Raw genomic sequence first — 27,656 nt, forward strand, 5'->3', positions numbered from 1 at the left:
CCTGCCGTTCTACACAGACAAACTAACACTCCCCACCATCAAACACAGACAATCTTACACTTTCCACCATTAAACACACACACAATAACACTCTCCACCATTAAACACACACACAATAACACTGCCCACCATCAAACACAGACACACTAACTCTCCCCACTATTAAACACAGACACAATAACACTTTCCACCATTAAACACAGACAAACTAACACTCCCCACCATCAAACACAGACACACTAACACTCCCCACCATCTAACACACACACAATAACACTCCCCACCATCTAACACACACACAATAACACTCCCCACCATCAAACACAGACACAATAACACTCCCCACCATTAAACACAGACACAATAACACTCCCCACCATCAAACACAGACAATCTTACACTTTCTACAATTAAACACAGACACAAAAACACTCCCCACCATCAAACACAGACACAATAACACTCCCCACCATTAAACACAGACACAATACCTCTCCCCACCATTAAACACAGACACAATAACACTCCCCACCATCAAACACAGACACACTAACTCTCCCCACCATTAAACACAAACTAACACTCCCCACCATCAAACACAGACACAATAACACTCCCCACCATCAAACACAGACACAATAACACTCCCCACCATCAAACACAGACACAATAACTCTCCCCACCATTAAACACAGACACAATAACACTTTCCACCATCAAACACAGACAAACTAACACTCCCCACCATCAAACACAGACAAACTAACACTCCCCACCATCAAACACAGACACAATAACACTCCCCACCATCAAACACAGACACAATAACACTCCCCACCATCAAACACAGACACAATAACACTCCCCACCATCAAACACAGACACAATAACACTCCCCACCATCAAACACAGACACAATAACGCTAACACTCCCCACCATCAAACACAGACAAACTAACACTCCCCACCATCAAACACAGACACAATAACACTCCCCACCATCAAACACAGACACAATAACACTCTCCATACTGAACACAGACACAATAACACTCTCCATACTGAACACAAACACAGACACAATAACACTCCCCACCATCAAACACAGACACAATAACACAATCCATACTGAACACAGACACAGACACAATAAAACTTGCCATACTGAACACATACACACACACAATAACACTCTCCATACTGACACAATATCACTCTCCATACTGAACACAAACACAGACACACTAACATTCCCCACCATCAAACAAGATCAAACACAGACACAATAACACTCTCCATACTGAACACAGACACAATATCACTCTCCATACTGAACACAAACACAGACACACTAACATTCCCCACCATCAAACACAGACACAATAACACTCCCCACCATCAAACACAGACACAATAACACTCCCCACCATCAAACACAGACACAATAACACTCTCCATACTGAACACAGACACAATAACACTCTCCATACTGAACACATACACACACACAATAACACTCTCCATACTGAACACAAACACAGACACAATAACACTCTCCATACTGAACACAGACACAATAACACTCTCCATACTGAACACAAACACAGACACAATAACACTTTCCATACTGAACACAAACACTAATTTTTCTTACAATTTGACACATGAAGAAAGTTATAATTAACTCGAAAAACCCGAAACAAATAACATAGGTCTTCTTCTAAATCTACAGATACATATCCAGTGGGTACATAGACAGGAAAAAAGTCCTCCTATAAAGACGTGACATTACAATATTGAAACATATATAAAATCACAAACACTCATTAGTCTAGAATCATGCATCAGCACCTTAACTAAAAATTCCGACAGATTACATGCACCTTCTACATACATACATAGTTGTAAACCCATCATCACATATACAACCTAAATGATGTTTTGGTGCTCAGGGCATACATTGACGTATTTGTACATACACTTAAACAGAATAAAATCTGGTTGTTCATTCAAAATTTGCTCATTATAATATGTACTTAATAAACGAGTGTTCTTATAGGTATACATTACGATTATGTATCGTACCAAATTAAAGTTGTAATCGAGAATTTGTTAACATGGGACGTGCACATTATCTTTATGTAAAACGCATTTGTGATTCTAATGCCATGTTTTTGCAATAAAGGTACATATATCTTTATCATTAATCTTTTTTGATATTCTTTCCGAAGTATTTGTGTTTTAGAAATTAACATATGATCATCCAATTCCAGTTTGCGCCACCAGATCGCCTAGTGATTAGATTGTTGAGTAATATATATGTAGGACAATTTCCTATCAAATTGTTTCTGAATGCTAATATGTCTATTCACCATTTGATTCCCACAGTTGTGTAAAGATTGAACAACGGCACAAACACCTGGGCCCGTATTCATGAAACCGTTCTCGTGCTCAAGCATGAATTTTGTACTCAAGCCTTATGTCTTGTTTAAGTTAAAAAGTAATAAATAAGACTGATTTTGCCAAAACTTTTAAACAAGTTTTGAAAGGACTTCAAATCAAAGTTATATTCAATGTTTATATTTGACATTTGTTTTATTTTATATAATTTAGGCGAAATAAAAAGAAAGTCTGCTTGAGCACAAGATCTGTGCTTGAGCATTAGAATGGTTTCATGAAAACAGGCCCAGGAGTGAGTTCGCTGATATTTTCATTTTGAATCCAATAATGGCAAATGACAACATGTTTTGTATTATCTACCTCACTCAATATTATATTTGTCACGCCTCGTTGGACATTAGGACAATTAACAAGAGTTAAACACTTCTAAGATTCCCTACGAATTCAATAACATATGCAGTAAATACCCAAAATAGTTAAAGATAAAATATATCAATGTGTGCCCTAGTAATTTCCTACCTAAGTTTCTTAAATGTAGAACGATTTGTGATGTCATGGAATCTTTTTATTGACGATTTCCGTTTTCATTTATGTCATCACATCACTAGCCTGTCGTGTCATGTCGTACGGTCATGCTACGAATATCGTAAGACACCGGTGTGACGTCATAGATAAGTCACGTTTTGATGACGTCATATGAATGCCTCGGTACCGTTCGTTTCGAAATCTGTCTGATAGGGAAATATTTTTTTATTTTGTTTTTTCATGATAAATGGAATCTCACATGAGTGCCGATGTAATATGAAATTGATCAATCTCGTTAATAATTTGATTAATCCATGTTCGTGACATATCCAATTTAATTCATTCAATGAATTCCATATTAGATCGACACATAAGGTTCAAGATGTATTTAATTAAGATAAATAGATGCTAACATATATGTAAAGATGGTGACCCCTTTTCTTAACATGACAAGAACGTATGACTTTGAAATTTGTATTACTTTAATGAATGCGACTGAATAACATGTTTCACAATGACTACAGCGCCAACCTTAGAATGATAGTTCAGTTTGTCACATTCTCTCCTGCATTCATGAACATCAACTCTAACTTCCTTCACAATTTTATAATAACCAGTTTACAGGTGAACATTTTCTTCAGTTTCTTTGATAATGGAAACTAGTTGCATTATCCAATTTACCGGATGCCTCTTTTTTAAAGACCCTATAATACTGTAAATTCATTAATTTTCGCATTATCCTAGTGTCCGTTGTTACTATCATATAAGGAACTGTTCAAATCGGTACAGGTAAATCCATTGAGCTGTATTTGATAACGAAATATTTAAAGTCAGCAACAGAACATTTTTTGTTTTTGATTTTATTTGTTGTTTTTTTTTTTTTTTTTTTTTCTGGTTTTTTTTTGTTTTTTTTTTTTTTTTTTTTTTTTTTTTTTTTTGTTTTTGTTTTTTTTTTTTTTTTTTTTTTTTTTGCAAAGCAGGAAAATTTAGCCCCGCAAAAATATGTCATTTTACAGTAGTTATCGTAACATATCCTCGTAATTACATGACATAGTTAATAAAAAACATCAAACAATTTTATAACCTTTATGTAAAATGATCAATTTTCCTAAATTTGAAAATGTTTTACAAAACTGAAATAAATAAAATAAGATATATATATATATATATAGATATTTATGGTTTTAATCTGATAAATTTCGATTACAGGGTATACAAGAACTTGCATATATACAGTCTATATCAGAGCAGATGTACTTGACTTTGATTTTGATAAACTTTCCAAACCGTTATAAATAACAAATAGTGTTTCAAATCAGTTATAGGATGTCCTCATACATCAGAGGACTATGTAACGTATGGAACGAAGCTAATAACATATTAGATAAGCAAGTTTGTATCATTAAGATCAACTTCAGAATAAACCAATTGTTAACATATATTTCGATGATTCAAGCGTGAGATAATATCGTAAGGATTACGTTTCATATATATAGAATTAAACAAGATTGATTGTTCAAAGACAAAGAGAGAATAAATGAACATTTCTATTCTGAAAACGTTTACGTTAGGAATCCTGAACCTCGATGCGGTAGTTCCAGAGAAATACATTTTCCTTATAATTTTTATGTAAAGTTGGATGTAAGTTCGGTGGTGTAGATATTCAGTATTTCACACCATTTTGTAAATCTTTGAGCGATTTTTCTCCTTTGTCCTCAGGTCTCAGCTGATGTTCCTTTAGACCGAGTGGGACAAGCATAAGCTTAAACGTCTGAAACAAAGAGATCGGTTAATACCACTGGGAAATATAGATTTAGTAAAATGGTTCTGAATACCACCTACTAGCTAGTCACTCCATCAATAAAGCATTTACAAATCTTCTGCACCAAAGTATATGAAATAACTAGAGAGTATCGACATATGTAGACACTTTTGATTCAAACATAAAATCTGTGAAACATGGGCAAAGTATATTAAACATTTATGTTTACGGAAAAACAATAGGGAAAGTAGAAAGAGAGATGCGTTTCGAAAGGGTAAGCGTCCTCTGCTAAATCGAAGACGTCAACCATATTATTCTAGGTACGTCCAATTTAGTAATGTCACGATCTCAAATGAGGAAAATGTTCCTGAAAAACAAAATCACTAGGATTACTTTATACCACACAAGGAGATGGAACATTCAGTACAATTGGCTAACCTTTATCGAAAATCCATATTTGACGAATTTGTGAATGATGAGTGTTGGAACCCAGACGGTAGACGACAACGCCATGATCCAGCCGATAGCAACAGCCCAGTCAGGATAGTGATATGTGGTCAATGGCCTCTTGTAATCAAGTTCTGAATACGTCACCGTGCCAATTAGGAAAAACACCTGAAAAATCATGTGCTTAAATTGTTAATTTGTTCGCTAGCTTAAGTCTGCTGTTGTAAAAGTTTCCAGCATAACATATGATATATTGATGAAATTTTGAGCTGATGAAAACGCCATTTTTCATTAACAAGGTCCTTGAGGATTCATGGTATGTATTAAACTGTTGTACCAACTGCAATGTTATACTTCCAAAAATGTACTGAAAATACCGACATATCAATTAAATCTCAACTCAGGCACCATTAAACTAGCGCAAAATATGGACAAAAGAAAAGATTTACACGACGACTACTGAAAAAGTACAAGGAGAATAAGTCCAGAGACTATACCCTCCATGTAAATCTTTGTCAGTGCAAGCATGTGATATCTCGTTTTTAACAAGACAAACATCAACAGATCAGCAGACAAACTAGCCAGCATCAAACACGTCCAGCTTTATATCGCACAAAGAAATAGAATATGTCCCGATGACATCTTTACGACCACCAAAGTACCAAAAATTGCTGTAGGAAACTAATGTATTCCTTAAAGATTGGGTCTTACACAAATTAGGAATTGAAATTAATAGTTGCTTACCGCACAAAACGTCGGCGACAGCACTGTCCAAGCTACCCACATATATCGATTGATACGCCATCCTAACATCATCTCGACGTTATCATAGAACCGGTTAATACCTGGTTACACAAAGCAGTGCTCAACATATATAAAACAAAACCCAATTCTGGAAACAATTTTAGGATCAAATAAGTACACGCCAAACAGCATTTAACAATTCATAATTTATCATGCTGTTTCATCCTTCCAGGAAGGGTTATGAGCAAAAATATTAAGACTTGAATGATATTTTCCGCCGACTTCAACCAATCTCAATTTATAGGCGTGACTGTAACAAGATATATATATATATTGTTTTGTATGTTATCATTAACCTTAGTTAAAGATGGTCCTAGATCTATTATATTGTTAACACAAATATTGCATAAATCTTAGAACGATTAATCATCCTTGTGTTGTGAACTACGACCTATTCCAGAGATCAAATGAAACAAATTTGTGATGAACACTCACCGTAGATCCAAGATATTGCTACACATTCGGAGAAGGCGATGAGAAGAATCACACGATTTCCAGAATAATAATCAAATATTTGAAATACATACATTCCACCCTGGAAATAAAGGACATGAATATAACGAAGAATTTCTATTTAAACAAATAATGTATTCCACATTATCATATACAAGAAGTAATCTTACCTGTGACACCATACTGAGTCCTATGAGAAACGATACAAAACACACGAGAGCTATGAATAACTCTTTCCTGTATCCACGTCGAAGGACATGAGCATACTGATCAACAACAGCTGTAATGAACCCTTCCATTTGTACAAACTGGAATTTAAAAAAAACAATGATCTGAAGATACGTAACAATCAGTGTGGTATCTGTCAATGAGAATACCAGTTAGGTAAAGGGACATAACTCTCTATATTAAATGTTGAACTCTTCAGTTTTTGAAGTCAAATAAAAAGTTGTTGAGTGTAATGGAACACATGTGTTGACTGGTGGTTTTACAACAAGACTAAATCAGGTTCAATCCGGGGATGAGTCAGTCAAGAACGATAGATGCTACAATCAGTAAAATTTAAAAAAACAACAACAACAATTATCTGAAGATACGTAGCAATCAGTAAAAGACATTTGGATGTTTGTTAATATGTTTAAAGATAATGTTTACATTCCTGTACATCAAACAAGTAACAATGGTTTATACCTGGCTGTCAATTCCTAGGAATATCAACATGATAAAGAAAAGGGCTGACCAAACCGGGGCTCCGGGCATCAGGGATACTGCCTTAGGGTAAGCAATGAAAGCCAAACCGGGACCTGAATAGCAACAAAATGTTGGTAGGTTGTATTAGTAAGAAACTAGCCAAATTCATTGAAAATAATCTCACAACGAAAATTTATTATTTTACAGTAAGTATTGTTTGACATGTACTTGGGTAAATGTTGGTACATTTTGATGAAGTGGCTTAACATTTGTCCTGCAAACGTCACAAAAATTAGCCAGAGGCAGCTTCCAGAAAAAGCAATATATTATGAAACAAAACAAACTACCTCCCGACGATACTAGTTTCAGTTTGGCATAAACCTTAGAATCCTTCGTGAACCTTCAATTAGTGATTACATGCATGTTGATTAATGACATGTAGTAGATAATCAGCGAAATGATTTACACAAATTTAGGAAATCGTGATTGTTGTATAAACAAATACAAGGTCTATTGCTGATCATTAGATATGAATATTTGACTCTACTTCAGTGTTGAATACACTGCAGGTTTTCGTACAAGCTTTGGTGTCTGCTGCGATGACCTGAGCTAAAGTTACAAAAGAACAGGAATTATCTGAAGCGGGTGGCCGGATATTGCGTCATTGTTACTAATGGTTACCTGACGACGCTACTTTATCCACCGTCGTGTCCTGGAGGAACGCCATGTGACCCAGAATTGTAAATATCAGGAATCCCGCAAATATACTTGTGCCAGAGTTAATAAGGGCGAATATTGTCACATCTCTGTAAGCAACGGAGAGCAAACTTAAACTTACCGACAAGCGTGTCAATAGATATTTCCTGTTTGAACAGGTGAGAGGAGGAACACGACATGAAACTGATTATCACTAAAGGTTATAACATTAATGGAAACAGGTGTAATCCCCACATCGTCAAGATTTTCATCAAGGTAATATCACTGGAAGAAGATACATCAATCATTAGGCACTTTACCTCATTATTTTGTGAACTGATACCGGTTGTATTACAACGATACGTGTACATCCTAGTGACTGACTCGATACTATTTCTGATAAGAATTCAACGTTATCCATACAAGTAATACAAGTTTGGGAACAGAAATAACAACACAGAAACAATTCTACTCAAAACTAGATAAATGAAAAGCAAATCAAATCAGAAAATAATAATAAAAATAAATCCACCTCCATTTCCACCAATATGTAAACTTGAGACATACATACGGATTAACCTCATAGAATATCAAAACGCTGTTATTCTTTCATATTCGACAAAATCTGGTATATTATTTATACAATACAGCCCTAAGATATCGGAAATGAAAATCTATGATTCGTATTATGCAAAAAGGATGCGTTTAAAATACTACACCTATTAATCAGAGATGATAATATCATTAAGTACTATTTTGCCTTACTCCTACAGTACCGCAGTTTCAGAAATGCACACTATGCTATACTATACAGTGCCTGTAAGAATTATGGTGGAATTTGTTGTAGCTGCCGAGAGCTGTCAGAGCTCCGATTCCTATGGAATAGGACCACATAATTTGTGTCGAGGCATCAACCCAAACCTGCAAAATAAATGTGAAATAGCTGTGATGACCCCCGCAGGGGTTGCAAAGCCCTTCAGGGCTATAAATATATTAAAGGTGCACCCATGTTTCCGGAGTAAGTTTTAAAATCCTTCATTGATTTTCATGATTTCTGAGAACACATTCGAAAAAAGCTGTTTGTAGTCACACATTGGAACGTGTAATTTGTAGATACACATTCGAACGTTCATTTGTTAAACATTCGAACATTTCGGTTGTAGTTCGGCATTTTTCTAACGTTAATTTGTAGTTACACATTTAAACATCCTGGTTAAAGTTACACATTCGAACGTTACGCCTGTAGTTACACATTCGAATATTAAGTTTGTAGACATTCTAACATCTAGTTTGAAGCTAAATATTCGAATATAGTTAGATATTAGAACGTTAATATTGTAGTTACACATTCGAACGTTTAGTTTATAGTTAGGCATTCGAACATTTAGTTTGTAGTTAGATATTCGAACATTAAGTTTGTAGTTAGATATTCGAACGTTTAGTTTGTAGTTAGATATTCGAACGTTTACTTTGTAGTTACACATTTGAACGTTTAGTTTGTAGTTAGATATTCGAACTTTGTTTAGTTTACGTTTAGTTTGTAGTTAGATATATTCGAACATTAAGTTTGTAGTTAGATATTCGAACGTTTAGTTTGTAGTTAGATATTCGAACATTTATTTTGTAGTTACACATTTGAACGTTTAGTAGTTAGATATTACGTTTAGTTTGAGTTATTCGAACATTTAGTTTGTAGTTAGATATTCGAATATTTAGTTTGTAGTTAGATATTCGAATATTCAGTTTGTAGTTAGATATTCGAACGTTTAGTTTAGTTTGTAGTTAGATATTCGAACGTTTAGTTTGTAGTTACACATTCGAACATTTAGTTTGTAGTTAGATATTCGAACATTTAGTTTGTAGTTAGATATTCGAACGTTTAGTTTGTAGTTAGATATTCGAACGTTTACTTTGTAGTTACACATTTGAACGTTTAGTTTGTAGTTAGATATTCGAACGTTTAGTTTATAGTTAGATATTCGAACGTTTAGTTTATAGTTACACATTCGAACGTTTAGTTTGTAGTTAGATATTCGAACATTTACTTTGTAGTTACACATTTGAACGTTTAGTTTGTAGTTAGATATTCGAACGTTTAGTTTGTAGTTAGGCATTCGAACGTTTAGTTTGTAGTTAGATATTCGAACATTAAGTTTGTAGTTAGATATTCGAACATTTAGTTTGTAGTTAGATATTCGAATATTTCGTTTGTAGTTAGATATTCGAATATTTCGTTTGTAGTTAGATATTCGAATATTTCGTTTGTAGTTAGATATTCGAACGTTTAGTTTATAGTTACACATTCGAACATTTAGTTTGTAGTTAGATATTCGAACGTTTAGTTTGTAGTTAGATATTCGAACATTTAGTTTGTAGTTAGATATTCGAACATTTAGTTTGTAGTTAGATATTCGAACGTTTAGTTTGTAGTTAGATATTCGAACATTTAGTTTGTAGTTAGATATTCGAACATTCAGTTTGTAGTTAGATATTCGAATGTTTAGTTTGTAATCTAATTTTCCAGTGTTTAGTTTGTATTATAAGTCAGAACATTTATTTCGTAGTGAAACATTCGAATGTTTAGTATGTAGTTAAACATTCGAACATTTAATTTGCAGATACACATCTGGCCCTTGTTGTAAATGACTGAACCAGAAAACGCCAACAGTAAATTACTCAACCAGGCAGCATCAACAGTAAATTACTGAACTAGGCAACCTCAACAGTAAATGGCTGAACCAGGCAGCGTCAACAGTAAATTACTAAACCAAGCAGCGCCAACAGTAAATTACTAAACCAAGCAGCGCCAACAGTGAATTATTGAACCAAGCAGCGTCAACAGCAAATTACTGAACCAGGCAGTGTCAACAGTAAATTACTGAACCAGGCAGCGTCAACAGTAAATTATTGAACCAAGCAGTGTCAACAGCAAATTACTGAACCAAGCAGCGTCAACAGTGAATTACTGAACCAGGCAGTGCCAACAGTAAATTACTGAACCAGGCAGTGTCAACAGTAAATTACTGAACCAGGCAGTGTCAACAGTAAATTACTGAACCAGGCAGTGTCAACAGTAAATTACTGAACCAGGCAGTGTCAACAGTAAATTATTAAACCAGGCAGCGCCAACAGTAAATTACTGAACCAAGCAGCGTCAACAGTAAATTATTGAACCAAGCAGCGTCAACAGTAAATTACTGAACCAGGCAGCGTCAACAGTGAATTACTGAACCAAGCAGCGTCAACAGTAAATTACTGAACCAAGCAGCGTCAACAGTAAATTACTGAACCAGGCAGTGTCAACAGTAAATTATTGAACCAAGCAACGTCAACAGTAAATTACTGAACCAAGCAACGTCAACAGTAAATGGCTGAACCAGGCAGCGTCAACAGTAAATTACTAAACCAGGCAGCGTCAACAGTAAATTACTGAACCAAGCAGCGTCAACAGTAAATTATTGAACCAAGCAGCGTCAACAGTAAATTACTGAACCAGGCAGTGTCAACAGTAAATTACTAAACCAGGCAGTGTCAACAGTAAATTACTGAACCAGGCAGTGTCAACAGTAAATTATTGAACCAAGCAACGTCAACAGTAAATTACTGAACCAAGCAACGTCAACAGTAAATTACTGAACCAGGCAGTGTCAACAGTAAATTACTAAACCAGGCAGTGTCAACAGTAAATTACTGAACCAGGCAGTGTCAACAGTAAATTATTGAACCAAGCAACGTCAACAGTAAATTACTGAACCAAGCAGTGTCAACAGTAAATTACTGAACAAAGCAGTGTCAACAGTAAATTACTGAACCAGGCAGTGTCAACAGTAAATTACTAACCCAGGCAGCGTCAACAGTAAATTACTAAACCAGGCAGCGTCAACAGTAAATTACTAAACCAAGCAGCGCCAACAGTAAATTACTAAACCAAGCAATGTTAACATCTAATAACCGAAATATTCACTGAAATTACACGGGGTCGGACATGTGACCCCATATCTCTTCATATCCGGTTGAGAAATGACATTCCTGTCATTTTCTTAATAAACAAGAGTTGGGTTTGTTATATTAACAGAGTCACCTAACTCGATATCTATATATATACATTCTACTCACGCTATAGATATTTAGTTCCGAAATGTCATGCAACTGTTTATATGTAACAACTTTACTTATTTTTACAGTTAAGTGTATAGATTAATCTTTACACTTAGTGCACTTGTAGTGCACGAGATTACGACTAAGTTTAGACGGGGTTTAGACTACAGGTAAACTTCTAGGCCTGGTACAGGTGATGCTGCTATCTCCCCTAATATAGAACGGCCAGTGTACACAGTTACCTGTGATTTTTACCTGTGTATTGTCTGAAGTCCTTACCTGTATAATATCCTACAGCTGTATGAATTACCTTTTATTCTAATGTAAATTCTTACGCATTTCATAATTTAAAACAAAAGTAAATTGAATAACTACAAACTCACAATGATAATTAATTGTTAGGAAACATGGACTTTATAGAAACAAAAGATCTGTGATGAATGAAATTCATCCTATTTGGAGGAGATGTTATATAATTTAAAAAGTTTAATTGGTTAGGAAATTGATTAATTGAAAGCATTATCCACTGGAAATTCTCAAACGTGTAATCAAAAATAGCTGTTTGATAGATATAAGAGAAAATATACTTAAATGGTTTGATTTGAAACATAAACGAATAAAAACTTCTAGAAATATATTATTGTGTTGAGGTCAAAAGTTTATATTTAGAAAAAAACTACTTTATTATTATACCAAAGTTTGATAATTTAGACAGAAGTGCTTAATTTCAATTTATCAGGAATATACATGTAATTTTAAACCTCTACCTTTTATAAGCCGGGGGTTCGGCTACAGGTGAAATCGGTAACGGCCTTTTTCAGTCATTAAACTAGATACATCTTAATAGGTTTAAATGATGCACTGACGTCAACCATAATCAAACTTAGGTATATAATAGACATTAGGTAGAACGGACTTTTTAATCAGTGAAACATATATCTTCAAGGGAGGCGGATCCAGGTAAGTACAGGGAGTGATTAGCCTTTTATTGATGAAAAAAGCTGACTTGCTTAAAAATTATTATAGTTGAGTTTACATTCCATGTTGAGGTGATTGTTATGGGTGGTCTTTGCATAGAAACCACACGAGGGCTTACACACATGTTAAATGTTTAATTCAACGTGAAAGCTTACACCTACACAGTATAGCGAGAGTTCCAGTACCTATGACACAGTCGAGCTACAAGTAAATAATTTATCTGATTATGTTATATGATAAACAGAATCTTGAACTTGGGTCAGTGCTTGGTGTGATCCTGCCGGAGTAATTATTGATGGTATCACCTAATGTTCTCTATATGATTTTTCCTTTCTTCTTCATTTATTTTTCCTTATTTAGCAACACATTTTTGTTAATATCTGTGTTACTTTTTAATAACATTGTACAATATGAATTACCAGATAAATGTTTTGTCGCCAATAATTCCGAGCGTAAAAGTTAATGTTATGGTACCAAATAAACAGTACTGTAATATAAGGTACATAACCACGCATCCGCACAGGTATAACCACAGGTATCCGTACAGGTATAACCACAGGTAGCGGAACAGGTAACACCACAGGTAGCCGTACAGGTAAAACCACTGGTAGTCGTACAGGTAAAACCGCAGGTAGCGGAACAGGTATAACCACAGGTAACCGTACAGGTAAAACCACAGGTAGTCATACAGGTAAAACCACAGGTAGCGGAACAGGTATAACCACAGGTAACCGTACGGGTAAAACCACAGATAGCCGTACAGGTAAAACCACAGGTAGTCGTACAGGTAAAACCACAGGTAACCGTATAGGTAAAACCACAGGTAGCCGTACAGGTTAAACCACAAGTAACCGTACAGATAAAACCACAGGTAACCATTGGTTGTATAGTCCCTGGACTGAAACACCAGGAGGCTATGATATCTATCCATTATATATCAGGGATCTTTCACATTACCTGTGTGGACTTTAGTGCACTACTAGTTTGCCTATAGTCTGTTTCTTGTGAACTAGAAGTATTTTCCTCGTGCCCTTCACGTGTACTAGGACGTAAAGATTAGTCTACACTCAACTGTAAGCATCGCAATTCCGTTGCTTCGGCTCTTTTTATTATCAGATATGTTGCTGTCAATTAAGTTCGTACAACACGTAATAACAATAAGTTTTATCTCTAAATTCTCTAAGGAATAAAGAAAAAACGTCCCTGTCAAGTTCGTTCATTGGTTACAGAAGTATAGGCGGTACCAACACAAATTCGATCAAACAAGGATCAAAAACATGACCAAAAGAAAACATCGCACAAATTCCTGGATAAAGTAAAAGCGAATAAGAATCAGGTGTTCTAGAAGGGTAAGCGAATTCTGCTTGATCGCCGACATCAGCTACATGATTTTTGGTTAATTCGAGTAATCATATCTTCTTCAATGAGAATTATGTTTGCAACAAAATAAATCATCAGACATAAAGTACCGATCACATCTAATTTCATACTTGTATCACATACACACACACACACCCAAACACACACACACCACATACCACACACACCACACACACACCACCACCACCACCACCATACACACACATCTTACACATACATCATTATTTGGCCACCTTTCCCTGAAGTCACTTCAACTACACGAACAATCAATTAAATGTTGATATAGAATCTTATGAGATTAAGATATCCAAGGTAAACGAGGAAGGTCTGCATCCTTACCATTGATGGGAAACCCTTAACTGATATTTCATTCTCAGAAAACAAGGAAAATGTATTGTTTGTAAAAAAAAAACATTTGATTAGCAAATCACAATCACGAAATATATCTATTATATTTGAACACTTTTTCGTAGTTTATTTAAAAAAATTGCCAACGTAAATCATTATTTATTTATATTTTTGTATCGTTCATTCATGAAGACAAGACATAATTTGTCTTCACTCAAACCCTTGGAAAGAGCCCAACAGGATAAACACAGAAAGACATTCTTGTGGAACAATGGCGATCCCAATGTTTGATCTGTGTATACAAATAGACTTGATCGCTATTTCTATTGTAACTAACAGTCATCGGAATCAAAGGAAACTTAAGTTATTACAGTAGATGGATACTTAATAGTTAGCACATCTTTCAAATAAATAAGTAGGTATTTCCGTAAGTAAAGAAAACATGGAACTCGTGTTCATGACCATTTATCTAAAACTCAAAAGTCCGAATTCATCGTACTTCGAAGACTCAGACTTTTTTTGAGAAAAGGGAGTTTTTATTGCCCAATATCACTTGCCTCAATTATATCTTTGATACTTTCACCTATCACTCTCATCTACAGACACATGAAATTAATCACCCAGCTGACACTCTGCACACTTAAGTATATTACTTATATAATAAACTTTACAATATCAGTCTTTTTTCTCTTCCTGAAATGAATCACTACCTACTAAGGTGATGGACGTTAAACTAAACAGGGCTGATATTATTTAAATTCAGGAAGGGTGATTCACTGTTTTGTTGTCGCTTGTAGTCGTGGAGTGTTGGCTTGTTAACTGAAACAAAATTTCTATAAAGTAATTTAACTTCTTTAACGTCGCTGACTACAAAGCTTTTTAAAATCATATCGTTTAAAATCTTGAATAAAATCATCCCGCATTATTTATTACATATTTAGAAGTGTAATAAATATGCATTTGAATGAATAAACATTTCTTATTCGTTACATGTTGAAAATATTAAGATATTTAAAAATATATATAATAGAATTCATATACGCTCCTAACGCCGTATCACCAGCTGCTGTCTCGGTATTTTCGCTGTGACTTTGAGCTGTGAAATAATGAGACGCTTATGTATTTATTCACATCCGGATCGGGAAATTTTCAATGCAAAAAAATTAACTCATTAAAATTGATGAAGCTATATGATGTCCTGAATTTTGATTCTTTAGAATTGGGTTGTGAAACGGTTATAAAGGAATGTGTTCGTGATTATGTAATGGAAGAAACGAATGTCCTGTAAGATTACGTCTTTTTGTGAATAAACTTGACCTTGCGAAGACATTTCGTCTCAAGTGAATGTCTTACAAGGTCTGCTTGATTAGTGGTCTAACCAATACTTGCCCCAATATCCAAAAGTTTGGCTAAATCTGGTTTTAGATAATAGATCACCCCATCTATAGCACCGTCCAGTATGGAGTTACGTATGAGAAGTGCTATCATGAAAAAGTATGGGGCAGTCGCAGTGACGTACATCACCTGTAGAAAAAAAAGAGAAAAAAGTTATCACACAATTCATGTATGTAATCTTATCAGAAGATGATGATGATGATGATGATGATGATGATGAAAGTTTTCCGTCGCCGGACAGAGTCCAATCGACGTGCGTCGACTATCTGGCAACTTGAATGTAATGCCAGTAAACCAAACCGGATGTGATGTACTCACCTTACCGGAAGATCGGATTCCTTTACAGATGCACACATACACGATGACCCAGGCTAATAGGAGACACAGGGCAAGGTCCCACTTTATGGTTCCCGTGTTCTCAATCCCATCTGATATACCTAACACTTTTCTCCTGGTGGATAAGAATTCAGAATCTCAGAGATAAAATTTCACAAGAATATGATTATCTTTCGCTGAAATGTGATGTTTTTGCTACATTTTTGGCGAACCCCATCATTATTATTGCCGTCATTTGTTATCTTGTCCGAACAAACCCCGTCGACAATGCTATTGAATCAGTATCTATATTAAGATATAATGTTTTCTACTTTCATAATTACTACAATGAAATGTATGGGCAATTGTAAACACAGGATGGAATGTTGCTTTCACTAACATTTTTTTAAAAGTTTTTAACTGGACAAGGTAATCAAAGTAATAATATACATCTCTTAGATTACATAGCATGACATAGAATATTACGTATGTTTATTAAAAGTGTAATGAGAATGAAAAAAATAGATCGGCAGAGATAAACAGCATGAACACATCTTCACTACAATCCACATTAGTTCCAAATTCGAAGAGTATACCAACACTTGTTTTCTTACCAACCTGAAAATATAATACAAGACATGAAACAAAAAAATGATATAAAAATAAACTTACTCCCAAAACTCATTGACGGGATCGATTCTAATCAATGCAACATGTTTGGTGGCATTGTAGGTAGAATTCGACCAGGTGTTGTTAACGATGAGGTTGGTATCAGCCTCTGTCATATTGACCACCGTTTTATTGGCGCCAGTAAAGTCATAACAGTGTTCTGTGTTCCATTCATGGCCACAAGACTTCCAGGGAAGCTCGGAGGTGAAGGAGGAGAACACGTAGTAAAGTGCCCAACATATGATCACGTTGTAGTAACAGTTGAGGTAAAACACAACCGTGGTCGTTACACCGCCAATTCCTGTAAAATACGTGTAAATTTACACCTAATCTCGCTATGTTCACAACGCCCCCTATATCTTAGATAGGTATATTTGTTTCATACGTCAGGAATTATCATTAACACGTGAGGTCATGATGTTGGGATACAATCAATAACGTATACGGATCTTTGATATACTATAGTTTCGCCAGACATTTATGATAAATTTCATTTAATGTATATATGATATAAATCACTGAAAATGTTTTTATTTTTATTTTTTTAAATAAGACGAAATGCAACATGTTGTGTATGTTAGAGGTACCTTGGAATAATGGACAGATATTCCATGCTTTGAAACCGCTGACCCCCATGAACTGACCAATGGCTACTTCCAGGAAGAAGAGGGGTACTCCGGCCACCACCACACATGTTATGTAAGGGATGAGGAACGCTCCTAAAACAAGGACAAGAGGTATTATACCCTGAACACCTGTATCACATCAGTTTATTTATACTTATAACGAGCTTACAACCTCTATATCACATAAATATCTTTATAATATCGCCTGTTAAGGTCTTCATGTCATCAACTTCGGCATGTATTCATTAAGAAGTGTTTTTGGACGACCATAAACAAGCAAGTTTATATTTAGATAAACGACAGTACAATATTAACAGCTCATGTCCTGTCACCTTAGTTAGTAGTAAAGTTATTTTCATTGAACACTTTTAGGTGGTCTTTCTTCTGGAAGTTGCACATTTTAACAACTATTTCCATAGTTAATATTCTCCTGGAGCCATTTCTCCTGACATATTTACCTCAAAGAACGTGAACGCGGTGTTATATATACTACCTGAATTATCCCAACATGGGATTCAGTTTACTTAATCACGTCTACTACGACCTTTCGGTGGACGAGGAAAACTAGGAAAATGAGTAGTAATTAAATAGTATGAAGTGACGGGAGAGAGTGAGATACAGAGATGAGGTAGGAAGGGGCCGTCTATACTATCAGGGACTGGAGAGAGTGAGATACAGAGATGAGGTAGGAAGGGGCCGTCTATACTATCAGTGACAGGAGAGAGTGAGATACAGAGATGAGGTAGGAAGGGGCCGTCTATACTATCAGTGACAGGAGAGAGTGAGATACAGAGATGAGGTAGGAAGGGGCCGTCTATACTATCAGGGACTGGAGAGAGTGAGATACAGAGATGAGGTAGAGAGGGGCCGTCTATACTATCAGTGACAGGAGAGAGTGAGATACAGAGATGAGGTAGGAAGGGGCCGTCTATACTATCAGTGACAGGAGAGAGAGATACAGAGATGAGGTAGGAAGGGGCCGTCTATACTATCAGTGACAGGAGAGAGTGAGATACAGAGATGAGGTAGAGAGGGGCCGTCTATTCTATCAGGGACTGGAGAGAGTGAGATACAGAGATGAGGTAGAGAGGGGCCGTCTATACTATCAGTGACAGGAGAGAGTGAGATACAGAGATGAGGTAGAGAGGGGCCGTCTATACTATCAGTGACTGGAGAGAGTGAGATACAGAGATGAGGTAGAGAGGGGTCGTCTATACTATCAGTGACTGGAGAGAGTGAGATACAGAGATGAGGTAGAGAGGGGCCGTCTATACTATCAGTGACTGAAGAGAGTGAGATACAGAGATGAGGTAGAGAGGGGCCGTCTATACTATCAGTGACTGGAGGGAGTGAGATACAGAGATGTGGCAGAGAGGGGCCGTCTATACTATCAGTGACTGGAGAGAGTGAGATACAGAGATGAGGTAGAGAGGGGCCGTCTATACTATCAGTGACTGGAGAGAGTGAGATACAGAGATGAGGTAGAGAGGGGCCGTCTATACTATCAGTGACTGGAGAGAGTGAGATACAGAGATGAGGTAGAGAGGGGCCGTCTATACTATCAGTGACTGGAGAGAGTGAGATACAAAGATGAGGTAGAGAGGGGCCGTCTATACTATCAGTGACAGGAGAGAGAGATACAGAGATGAGGTAGGAAGGGGCCGTCTATACTATCAGTGACTGGAGAGAGTGAGATACAGAGATGAGGTAGAGAGGGGCCGTCTATACTATCAGTGACTGGAGGGAGTGAGATACAGAGATGAGGTAGAGAGGGGCCGTCTATACTATCAGTGACAGGAGAGAGAGATACAGAGATGAGGTAGGAAGGGGCCGTCTATACTATCAGTGACTGGAGAGAGTGAGATACAGAGATGAGGTAGAGAGGGGCCGTCTATACTATCAGGGACTGGAGATAGTGAGATACAGAGATGAGGTAGAGAGGAGCCGTCTATACTTTAAGTGACTGGAGAGAGTGAGATACAGAGATGAGGTAGAGAGGGGCCGTCTATACCATCAGTGACTTGAGAGAATGAGATACAGAGATGAGGTAGAGAGGGGCCGTCTATACCATCAGTGACTGGAGAGAATGAGATACAGAGATGAGGTAGAGAGGGGCTGTCAATACTATCAGTGAGTAGAGAGAGTGAGATACAGAGATGAGGTAGAGAGGGGCTGTCTATATTATCAAACGTAATAAAATTATAACTGACCGCCATTTTAAGTCCCATCCAACGGACTGTCCCGTAAGAGTTACTTGTTAGTACGGGTGGTAGTGTTGATATGTTTTTAGTGTCCGTTTGTAAGTATTCTTTCCATTTCTGTCTGTCAAGCTGTAAACTGTTTTTAAGTTAACACTGTCTAAAATTGTCTATAAAGACAATGAAATTGATATGCCTCATGATTTTTATAGGTCGGATTGGACTCGAACTGGCTGGGTTACATCCGACAAACATAGCATACCACCCATTGTTATACAATCTAGGGCCGTGATATAAAGACACAAACACGCCAACGGAAAAAAGGTTGAAATTAGACCAATAAGTACATTTTACATATTACAGCTTTAGAAAGTATGTTTTTATTTATTTTCCTGTCAACTTATTTGCATGCAAAGTAAAGTTGATAATTTGAGAATCCTAAATCGGCTTTTTGATCCTTTTTTTTTTAGTTTTAAAAATAACTTAAATATGTCAGTCCGAAAGATACCATTAAACTGAGATAAACATGCGTGTCGCCTGGCTGAATTGATAACACGGTTAGATTTTTTAGGATATCCGGTATCCATCCCTTTTTCCTACCGATTATTTTGTTTGTATGAAGGTATAAACATATGATACTGCTATTAAGATCCTTATTTTTGCGAAAGAAATTTTGTTTTTGACGATAAAATAATTGCCCATGACGTCAGTCTGTAACTGGATCGGCCGACTTATATAGCTAGAAATTCCTAAACTTCTCCCCTGTTATAGCGTGTCACTGACTCGGTAGTGTATTGCGTCAACTGACTGTAAAAATCATGAAAAAATAATTTAAACGAGTTTCTGAAAGTATAATAACCACAACTTAAGATCGTTTGTCAGCTGAAATAAGATATCATAATCATATACTCATGCAAAGCACGTTCATCTGCACCAGTTATTGACAGTTACAGCAGTTTGAGATGAAGTTAATTTTTTTTTATTTAAGCGCTAAGCACAAAATATCTACACTATCATCAAATCACACTATACAAAGTGTCCAGCCAAAAGTGGCTTACTAGACAATATATCATATAGTAAAAAGTGTTAGCACTTTCAACAAGTACTTGGTAATAATTGGAAATAATCCGAGTCTGAATTTGCAAATTAAAAGCTAAAAATACTATGGAAAGATCATAATTGTTGTCATCCGCTTAAGACAGTGCTGGTTTGAGGAAGATTATTCTGCTCCTGCAATATATATCAGAAGTGTTTAAACTTGTCCATTTCATAAAAAATTCACACAGATTATTTACTTTAGATGAAATTATTGACGGAAGTGAAACACAATTCATTAAAAATTCTGCTTATTTTCTACAACAGTATGAATTACATGATATAGTATTGTATGGTAGGCTATGTCTACGTTTTTCAATTTCCAGAAACTTGAAATTACAAAGCATCACATCGGTTTGGGGTGAGAAAAGTGTACACTTTGTAACTATCAGGGAATGAAAATTCGAGACCGAAAAATCAAGTTATCAATACTGTTTAGTAGAAGAAAATGAATAGATATATTTAAAAGAAAGTCCCATATCACGGTGAGTAAACGTTGAGATCCCTTTATTGCTGGGCATGATCTCGTAAATAAACGTCTAAAGAAAACGCTTGAGTCATACCTGAAACAGGGAAATCTCATGTGCTACCCAGCGGAAGATTATCTCTGACTATCGGGTACTTTTTGCACCATGTGACGTCATGATTTAGATGATGTCATAATCAATTATATTTATGACGCCTAATCGAAAGGGGAGGTAATCCAATCGAGTCCATCAATTTCTAAATGAAAGTAGTCGAGAAAGGTTTATGACATGTAGAGATGACAATGAAGGAGAACAATATACTGGTTTGCCGCAGTCTTGGACTTACATTCTGTAACATCTTATTCTCGGCTTCGTCTCGAATGAGATTTTGTTACAAAAGTCCTTCCTCGACCCAGTCGATCTGGAATACATACATACATACAGATTCTATCAATCTTTCTTTTCTTTAATGTTAAATCTCCACCGTTCTAGGTTTTCGTAGCTCTGTCTTAACTTTCCATTAAATAGCACTGCCGCCACAATGCAATTTGTGATTCATTTCCAGTTCTTGTTTCTTTTAATTTTGCATTCTGGATAGAAAGATGATTTCTCTTTTCTGTATGTTTAGAAAAAATATCAAAAACTAAATGAAAATTTGTAACTAGATATTAAGTTTGAAATGTTACTACCAATAGTATTGATACAGCACTCCAGTTTTTTACAAGTCTTATCTGCCAACAGATTATCGTACAGCCGGTTATTTTCGCGTGGATGATATTTTCATTGTTTCACTGTACAATGAACTGACCACGAAATTTTAATGCAGTCTTCGCTTCATCTTTGTCTATTTTCATTTTTATAAGCAACACACTTGTTATGAGGGCAGATATTTTTTAAGATCTAGGTCTAACTATTTTTCCTAATGAAAAAAACAAACAACATAATATTTTCCGGCTTTGAATACAAGCGAGTGATAGTTTGGAATACATCAGGATAGTTTGGAATACATCAGATGACAGACATTTTAATTAAATTTTGCTTAATTATCCAGAGGTCCCTATATCAAGCAGACTCTACCTTCTTCAGTTTACAACTGTCTGTTAATATGTGATCCTCTCGGATTTCGTTATAGAATAAACCAGAATTCGCCTTATGATATGATCCAGTGAAGGTCCAGTGACAAACACGGAACGTAAATAATGTGTCAGCCTAAAGGATATAGTTATACTGTTGCACTAAGTCACTTTCCGGTAGGTTTGTGAGGCTTTGTCACGCCTAGGTAAATATCTACGGAATCCCATACATGCCACTGACACCGTGCAACGCGTCAGCTGAAAGGCAAAATAGTATACTAGTAGACATTTAACCTGTTAAATATGAACGAGCAAAAGAGATGTACGAATCAAATTGAAACATCTACCAACTTGTAAAGCCTTGTCACAACCATTAAAACGGTGTACACTGAGATGAAGGGAAACTAGATGAATTGTCGTTAAAACGAGGTCTACCACACTTAACAACATGTGGGAGGTCCGACGCATGCTCTCCAAGAAATTGAGTGAAATTTCTTTCTTTCGGTTACAGCCATGACACCATATGGCTGTCATTAATTTCACCTTCATGTGAAACACGACACGTTCCTATCTGTCCGCCATGTCTAAGGAGAAATAATTTGGGGAATATTGAACTTAAACGGCTGCCGATTTCCATAAATTCCAACTCTGAACGCCTTTATCTTCGATTCTTGTAAAGCTAATTTCTGGTGTGTAGACACAAATTCGAGACTGTCCCAATAATAATCTCCAACAAATGCAAATTGTCATCCTGAAAAACATGAAACCCCACATTGTCCACTTCAACATTACAAGACCAAATTTTACAAGGATTTATTTTTCAAACTTTCAGTAAAACCTTTACAACTGGCAAATCTAATGAACAAAAATATTACCCATGGCCACATTGAGAGACTGTATACTGCTACCTGTATTTTCGCACGTACATTAATTCGACAGAATTACTTCCTGAAATAACTTAAAAATACTTATTTTGTTATAAAAATTGCTGTCATTTTTGCGCGGAACAATTATTTTGGTGTACGTTATCAGGTAAAATTTAGTGTAAAGTTAACGGCAGATAAACAAAGATTGAACAACAAAGCTGTTTCCGTGATCTGAATTTCAATTTATGTTTTTGGATAAATAGAATATATAACCGGTGTCTTAAAGTACAGGCTATATACATTTTTGTATATCATTATCACTAAGCCTTTGTGTTTCCGTGAAGTAAGAACCCCTTCGTCCGTGATCAGTCGCTATTATCACAGCACATAACGAGAACTTTAGACTCCTCGAATGAATGAAAAATGTCATTGCCGACACAACATATTTTCAAGCTGCAGTGGGGAGATAGAAACACACAAAAGTTCTAAAATACTTTAAATTGATTATCAACAACACCTAATAGTTTAAAACGCACTGTGCTATTTTTTTTAAAGATCGCTTGTGTTAGAAACAGTCTCTTCAACACGTAGTTTCTTTAAATCGATTTTTCTATAATTTCTATGAATTTATTTATTCATGATGTAAGATTTTTGTGCTTCATATTTGACTTTTTGTGATTGAGTGTGCTCTTTGTGACATGTTTGTGAAACAAAACAACAGTGAAGAAAACGTATCCTTAGGCAGCTTTTAGAACACTCTATCAGACTCTGATACCGCTACGCTATATATACACGGATGCAATGACCTCGTGAACTCTGTTGTCTGGTCGTGGACTTTCGTTGTGAGTCTATTCACTCCTCAAATAAGACGTAATCATAACCAAGCTGATGGGAACTTTACTCAAATCGTTAGGTGTCCATCATGTTTGAGAAGGCAGATTGACTCCTCAAACGAGACACAGAAAAAAAAATATCTTCAGTTCTAATATATACAGTAAGAAATAGTCGAAAGACAACACGATCAAATTCGTACATAACGTCTGGTGATAAAGGTACTCTATCAGGCCGCTATATGGACCCAAACCTAAAGAGCAGAAAAGCTATGACTTTGATCAAGCATAAGATGGCCGTTTTAGTCAGCTCCAGACCGATCAGAAGTGACTGTCTGAGTAAATTCACCAGCCCACTAACGTCCATGTTAGTATAGAAAAAACTAGAGAACAGAGGAATTCGGGCAACATTATAAACAAAGAGAGAGAGAGAGAGAGAGAGAGAGAGAGAGAGAGAGAGAGAGAGAGAGAGAGAGAGAGAGAGAGATTGGAGACGATGTAAAAAATATTTAATTGATATTTTACACATCATTTCACATCTGAAACAACCAACAATATAATTGTTTCATATTTAAATGTTTCCTTTTGAAACAAAATAGAAAATAGAAAAACACCATGTAATCTCTCTCAAATAAGGAATGATATGAGTATTCGATGCAAGAGCTTTGCATCTGAGAGCAGGGATCTTATCACTGTGCTACTGTTACGTTATTGATACTAGACTTATTAATTGTAGAGTTTGAAATGTCGATGTTTCTTTCAAAAAAGAAAATTGAATCCTGTTTGTCTGTTAAAGTTATTACTAATAGAATTTACACTGACAGTTTAACACAATGGAGAAACGTCCAGTGTCTTTCGATCAGTTTGGATTTGCCTTAGTCGCCTCTTGGCATTCAGAATTTAGTCCCTTGATATCACTGATGAGAGGAATAAGGGCGAAACTGTTGTAAGGTGCAGTTTAATTCATTACTTGGCGCTACTGTATCTAACGTTTGAAGGCTTCCTTTTGGAGGAGACAAACCCCACCATCCACCCTTTTGTGTATTTTCTTATATATGTTCTGTAAAGACGTCTGTGTTGGTAAACACTCATTTGCATACATGGTGCTGTTTCACTTAAAATTCAATGCAACCAATAAAACCAAACCTACCTTGAGGTATTTTTGTTTATAATAACCATTTGGTTACTTTACGTAGCAATAATTTTACGAAAAAAAAACTGAAATACGGAGAGATTTTGAAGCTATTGGGTACTGGTGTAGCGGATCTGTTTCACAAACGTTCAATATACGTTACCTATACCGTGATACACAAAGGGCATCAGGTAAAAATATTAAATAAGATTATTTAAACGGAGGTGAGGACCGAAATTTAATTTCACAATTTACAAAATGTGATACCCGACATTACTTCAATATCTGATTTCGTTGGTATTCTTAAATTAGTGTGCTTTGAAGTGAATAGATTTTAAATACCGCGTTTAAGTTTTTTCCTTTTGTATATGTAGAATACAAAAGCGAGATAAGAACACGTCTTCATGAAGAAGTCAAGTGTGACTTTGCTGGCAAGCCTGGGCGTCACGTGAGCAAAGCTCCCGAAAATGGTGTTCTACTTATACCCTTTCCTAGTCGCTTTTATGAATGTGGCCATAGCATGTCCGTTACGGTCTGCTGAGTTTATGTACACTCCTGGGGATCTACAGGAAATATGCAATTCCATAATTGCCAATCTTTTAACACGTTTATTTATTTTTTAATCGACTATCGTAAATTGCAAACAGTCAATATGCTGTATGATCCAGGGACCCTTATTACGAATGCCAGGGTTTGGTCATTCAGACTGGTTTATTTAGACATGTATAACGTAACGTCGAGAAATTGGCGATCGTGACAGGTATTTGTTTGGCTAACACAGGTAGATTTCTCGGACAGTTGAAGAAAATCATTATAGATCTAGTTTCGAATAAAACGTTATAATGGTTTTAAAACATCCGTTTGATTTAAACATATTTAATTCCAAATAAATAGTTACAAAATAATTGGACATAAGTATTCACAACTAATCACAGTATTTTTCTTCAAAATACATCATAAATACAAGCAATAAATCGATAGGACAATTTACGCAACTTATTGAGAGAGAGAGAGAGAGAGAGAGAGAGAGAGAGAGAGAGAGAGAGAGAGAGAGAGAGAGAGAGAGAGAGAGAGAGAGTAGCTCTTAAAATAATGCAGAATTAGTTAGGTGACGTAGACTTCGATAGGAGGGAAAGAAAACAAAATTACAAAAATTCCATGCTAAGATGTCCTAGAATGAGAAAATAATCCTCTAATATTATGACTTACCTCCACCGTTCTTGTAACAAAGGTATGGAAACCTCCAGACATTTCCGAATCCGACAGAGAAGCCAACACATGCCAGAAGAAAATCAACTCTTGTTGACCATTTCTCACGTTTGTGTAATCCTTTATCAGTTACTCCTGTTTCTGTAAGGAAAGTGTTGCTTTCTTCGATCGATACCACATCTTTTTCTTCGTTACACATCGACCCCATGACTTTGAACCCTGAAAAATTGTGTATAAGAAGGTATATATGTGGAGAAACGGAGACAGATCATTAATCTACACTATACCTGGGTTTTATTGCAGTGCGGTCCATGTGAATGAAATGTATGGAAGGGCAGTAGCTCCATAATTAGGTTCAGCTATTTCCGTGACTAATCCAGCGCTGTTATGATTTGCACTGCTTTACTTTTTCGTTTTGCACACAATTCCACCAATGTTTATAATAAAAACGCTCATTGTTGTGAAACCAAAAAAGTCCAAATGTTTATAAGGCGAAGGTCTCCAACTTTATCTAGATACATAAATGCTGCGATGGCCGATATTATCCAGATATACGGATTTCCCACAATACTCGAATTCGGATATCTGGATTTATCACAATGCTCGAATTCGGATATCTGGATTTATCACAATGCTCGAATTCGGATATCTGGATTTATCACAATGCTCGAATTCGGATATCTGGATTTATCACAATGCTCGAATTCGGATATCTGGATTTACCACAATGCTCGAATTCGGATATCTGGATTTCCCACAATGCTGGAATTCGGATATCTAGATTTACTATTTTGAGCTAACATACTGAGAGAAAAAAATATTCATTGTTCATATGCTATAAGATATATGAACATTTCAGGTATGTAGCCTCTTCTACCTTCACGAAGCTCTTGTTTCACAAACTCATTCACTTGAAGCACTGATCCAGGATTGAGGTAAACATCTCGAGGCTAGAATAACCTCTTGTTATATTTTTATTAATGGTACAGGGAAAAACAAGAAAAGAAACAACAGTTATTGTTTCTTACAGATTGTCACTTCTCCTTTGTGCCTTGATTACATATATACAACGACATCCGGTGTTATGTTCCCTAGTTCATAATGGACACCTACGGAATATATTTTTGGAAGTCATCCAGTTGTGATGAACATAAATAAACACAATTTTACCTGTAAAGTTAAGAATATGTAATTTATGTA

The 27,656-nt window shown here is 35.9% G+C and overlaps 1 protein-coding gene across 1 annotated transcript; it reads right to left on the reverse strand.

Moving 5' to 3' along the window:
• Window positions 1-4,112: 4,112 nt before the first annotated feature.
• On the reverse strand, window positions 4,113-26,684 carry LOC132548680 (sodium- and chloride-dependent GABA transporter 3-like). Its single transcript, XM_060212561.1, has 13 exons — window positions 26,457-26,684; window positions 17,548-17,679; window positions 16,964-17,261; window positions 16,295-16,427; window positions 15,971-16,105; window positions 8,595-8,698; window positions 7,763-7,887; window positions 7,082-7,194; window positions 6,562-6,699; window positions 6,374-6,473; window positions 5,879-5,979; window positions 5,126-5,302; window positions 4,113-4,696 (listed from the first exon to the last, which is right to left on the reverse strand). Exons 1-13 carry the CDS (start codon window positions 26,662-26,664, stop codon window positions 4,589-4,591), a joined length of 1,872 nt encoding a protein of 623 aa, XP_060068544.1. The 5' UTR covers window positions 26,665-26,684; the 3' UTR covers window positions 4,113-4,588.
• Window positions 26,685-27,656: the final 972 nt, after the last annotated feature.

The sequence above is a fragment of the Ylistrum balloti genome, unplaced genomic scaffold (genome assembly GCF_031769215.1).
Source record: "Ylistrum balloti isolate Yb309-2 unplaced genomic scaffold, AGI_CSIRO_Ybal_v1 Utg370024, whole genome shotgun sequence".
Taxonomy (NCBI): Eukaryota; Metazoa; Mollusca; class Bivalvia; order Pectinida; family Pectinidae; genus Ylistrum; species Ylistrum balloti.

Excerpts from the sequence above, each read along its gene's own strand:
- LOC132548680 (XM_060212561.1), bottom strand. The coding sequence starts at position 26,664 with ATGGGGTCGATGTGTAACGAAGAAAAAGATGTGGTATCGATCGAAGAA. Across the intron at positions 7,888-8,594 it reads TTCCACCATAATTCTTACAG|AGATGTGACAATATTCGCCC; the intron begins GCACTGTATAGT and ends CGTTGCTTACAG. Across the intron at positions 5,303-5,878 it reads TGTCGCCGACGTTTTGTGCG|GTGTTTTTCCTAATTGGCAC; the intron begins GTAAGCAACTAT and ends ATGATTTTTCAG.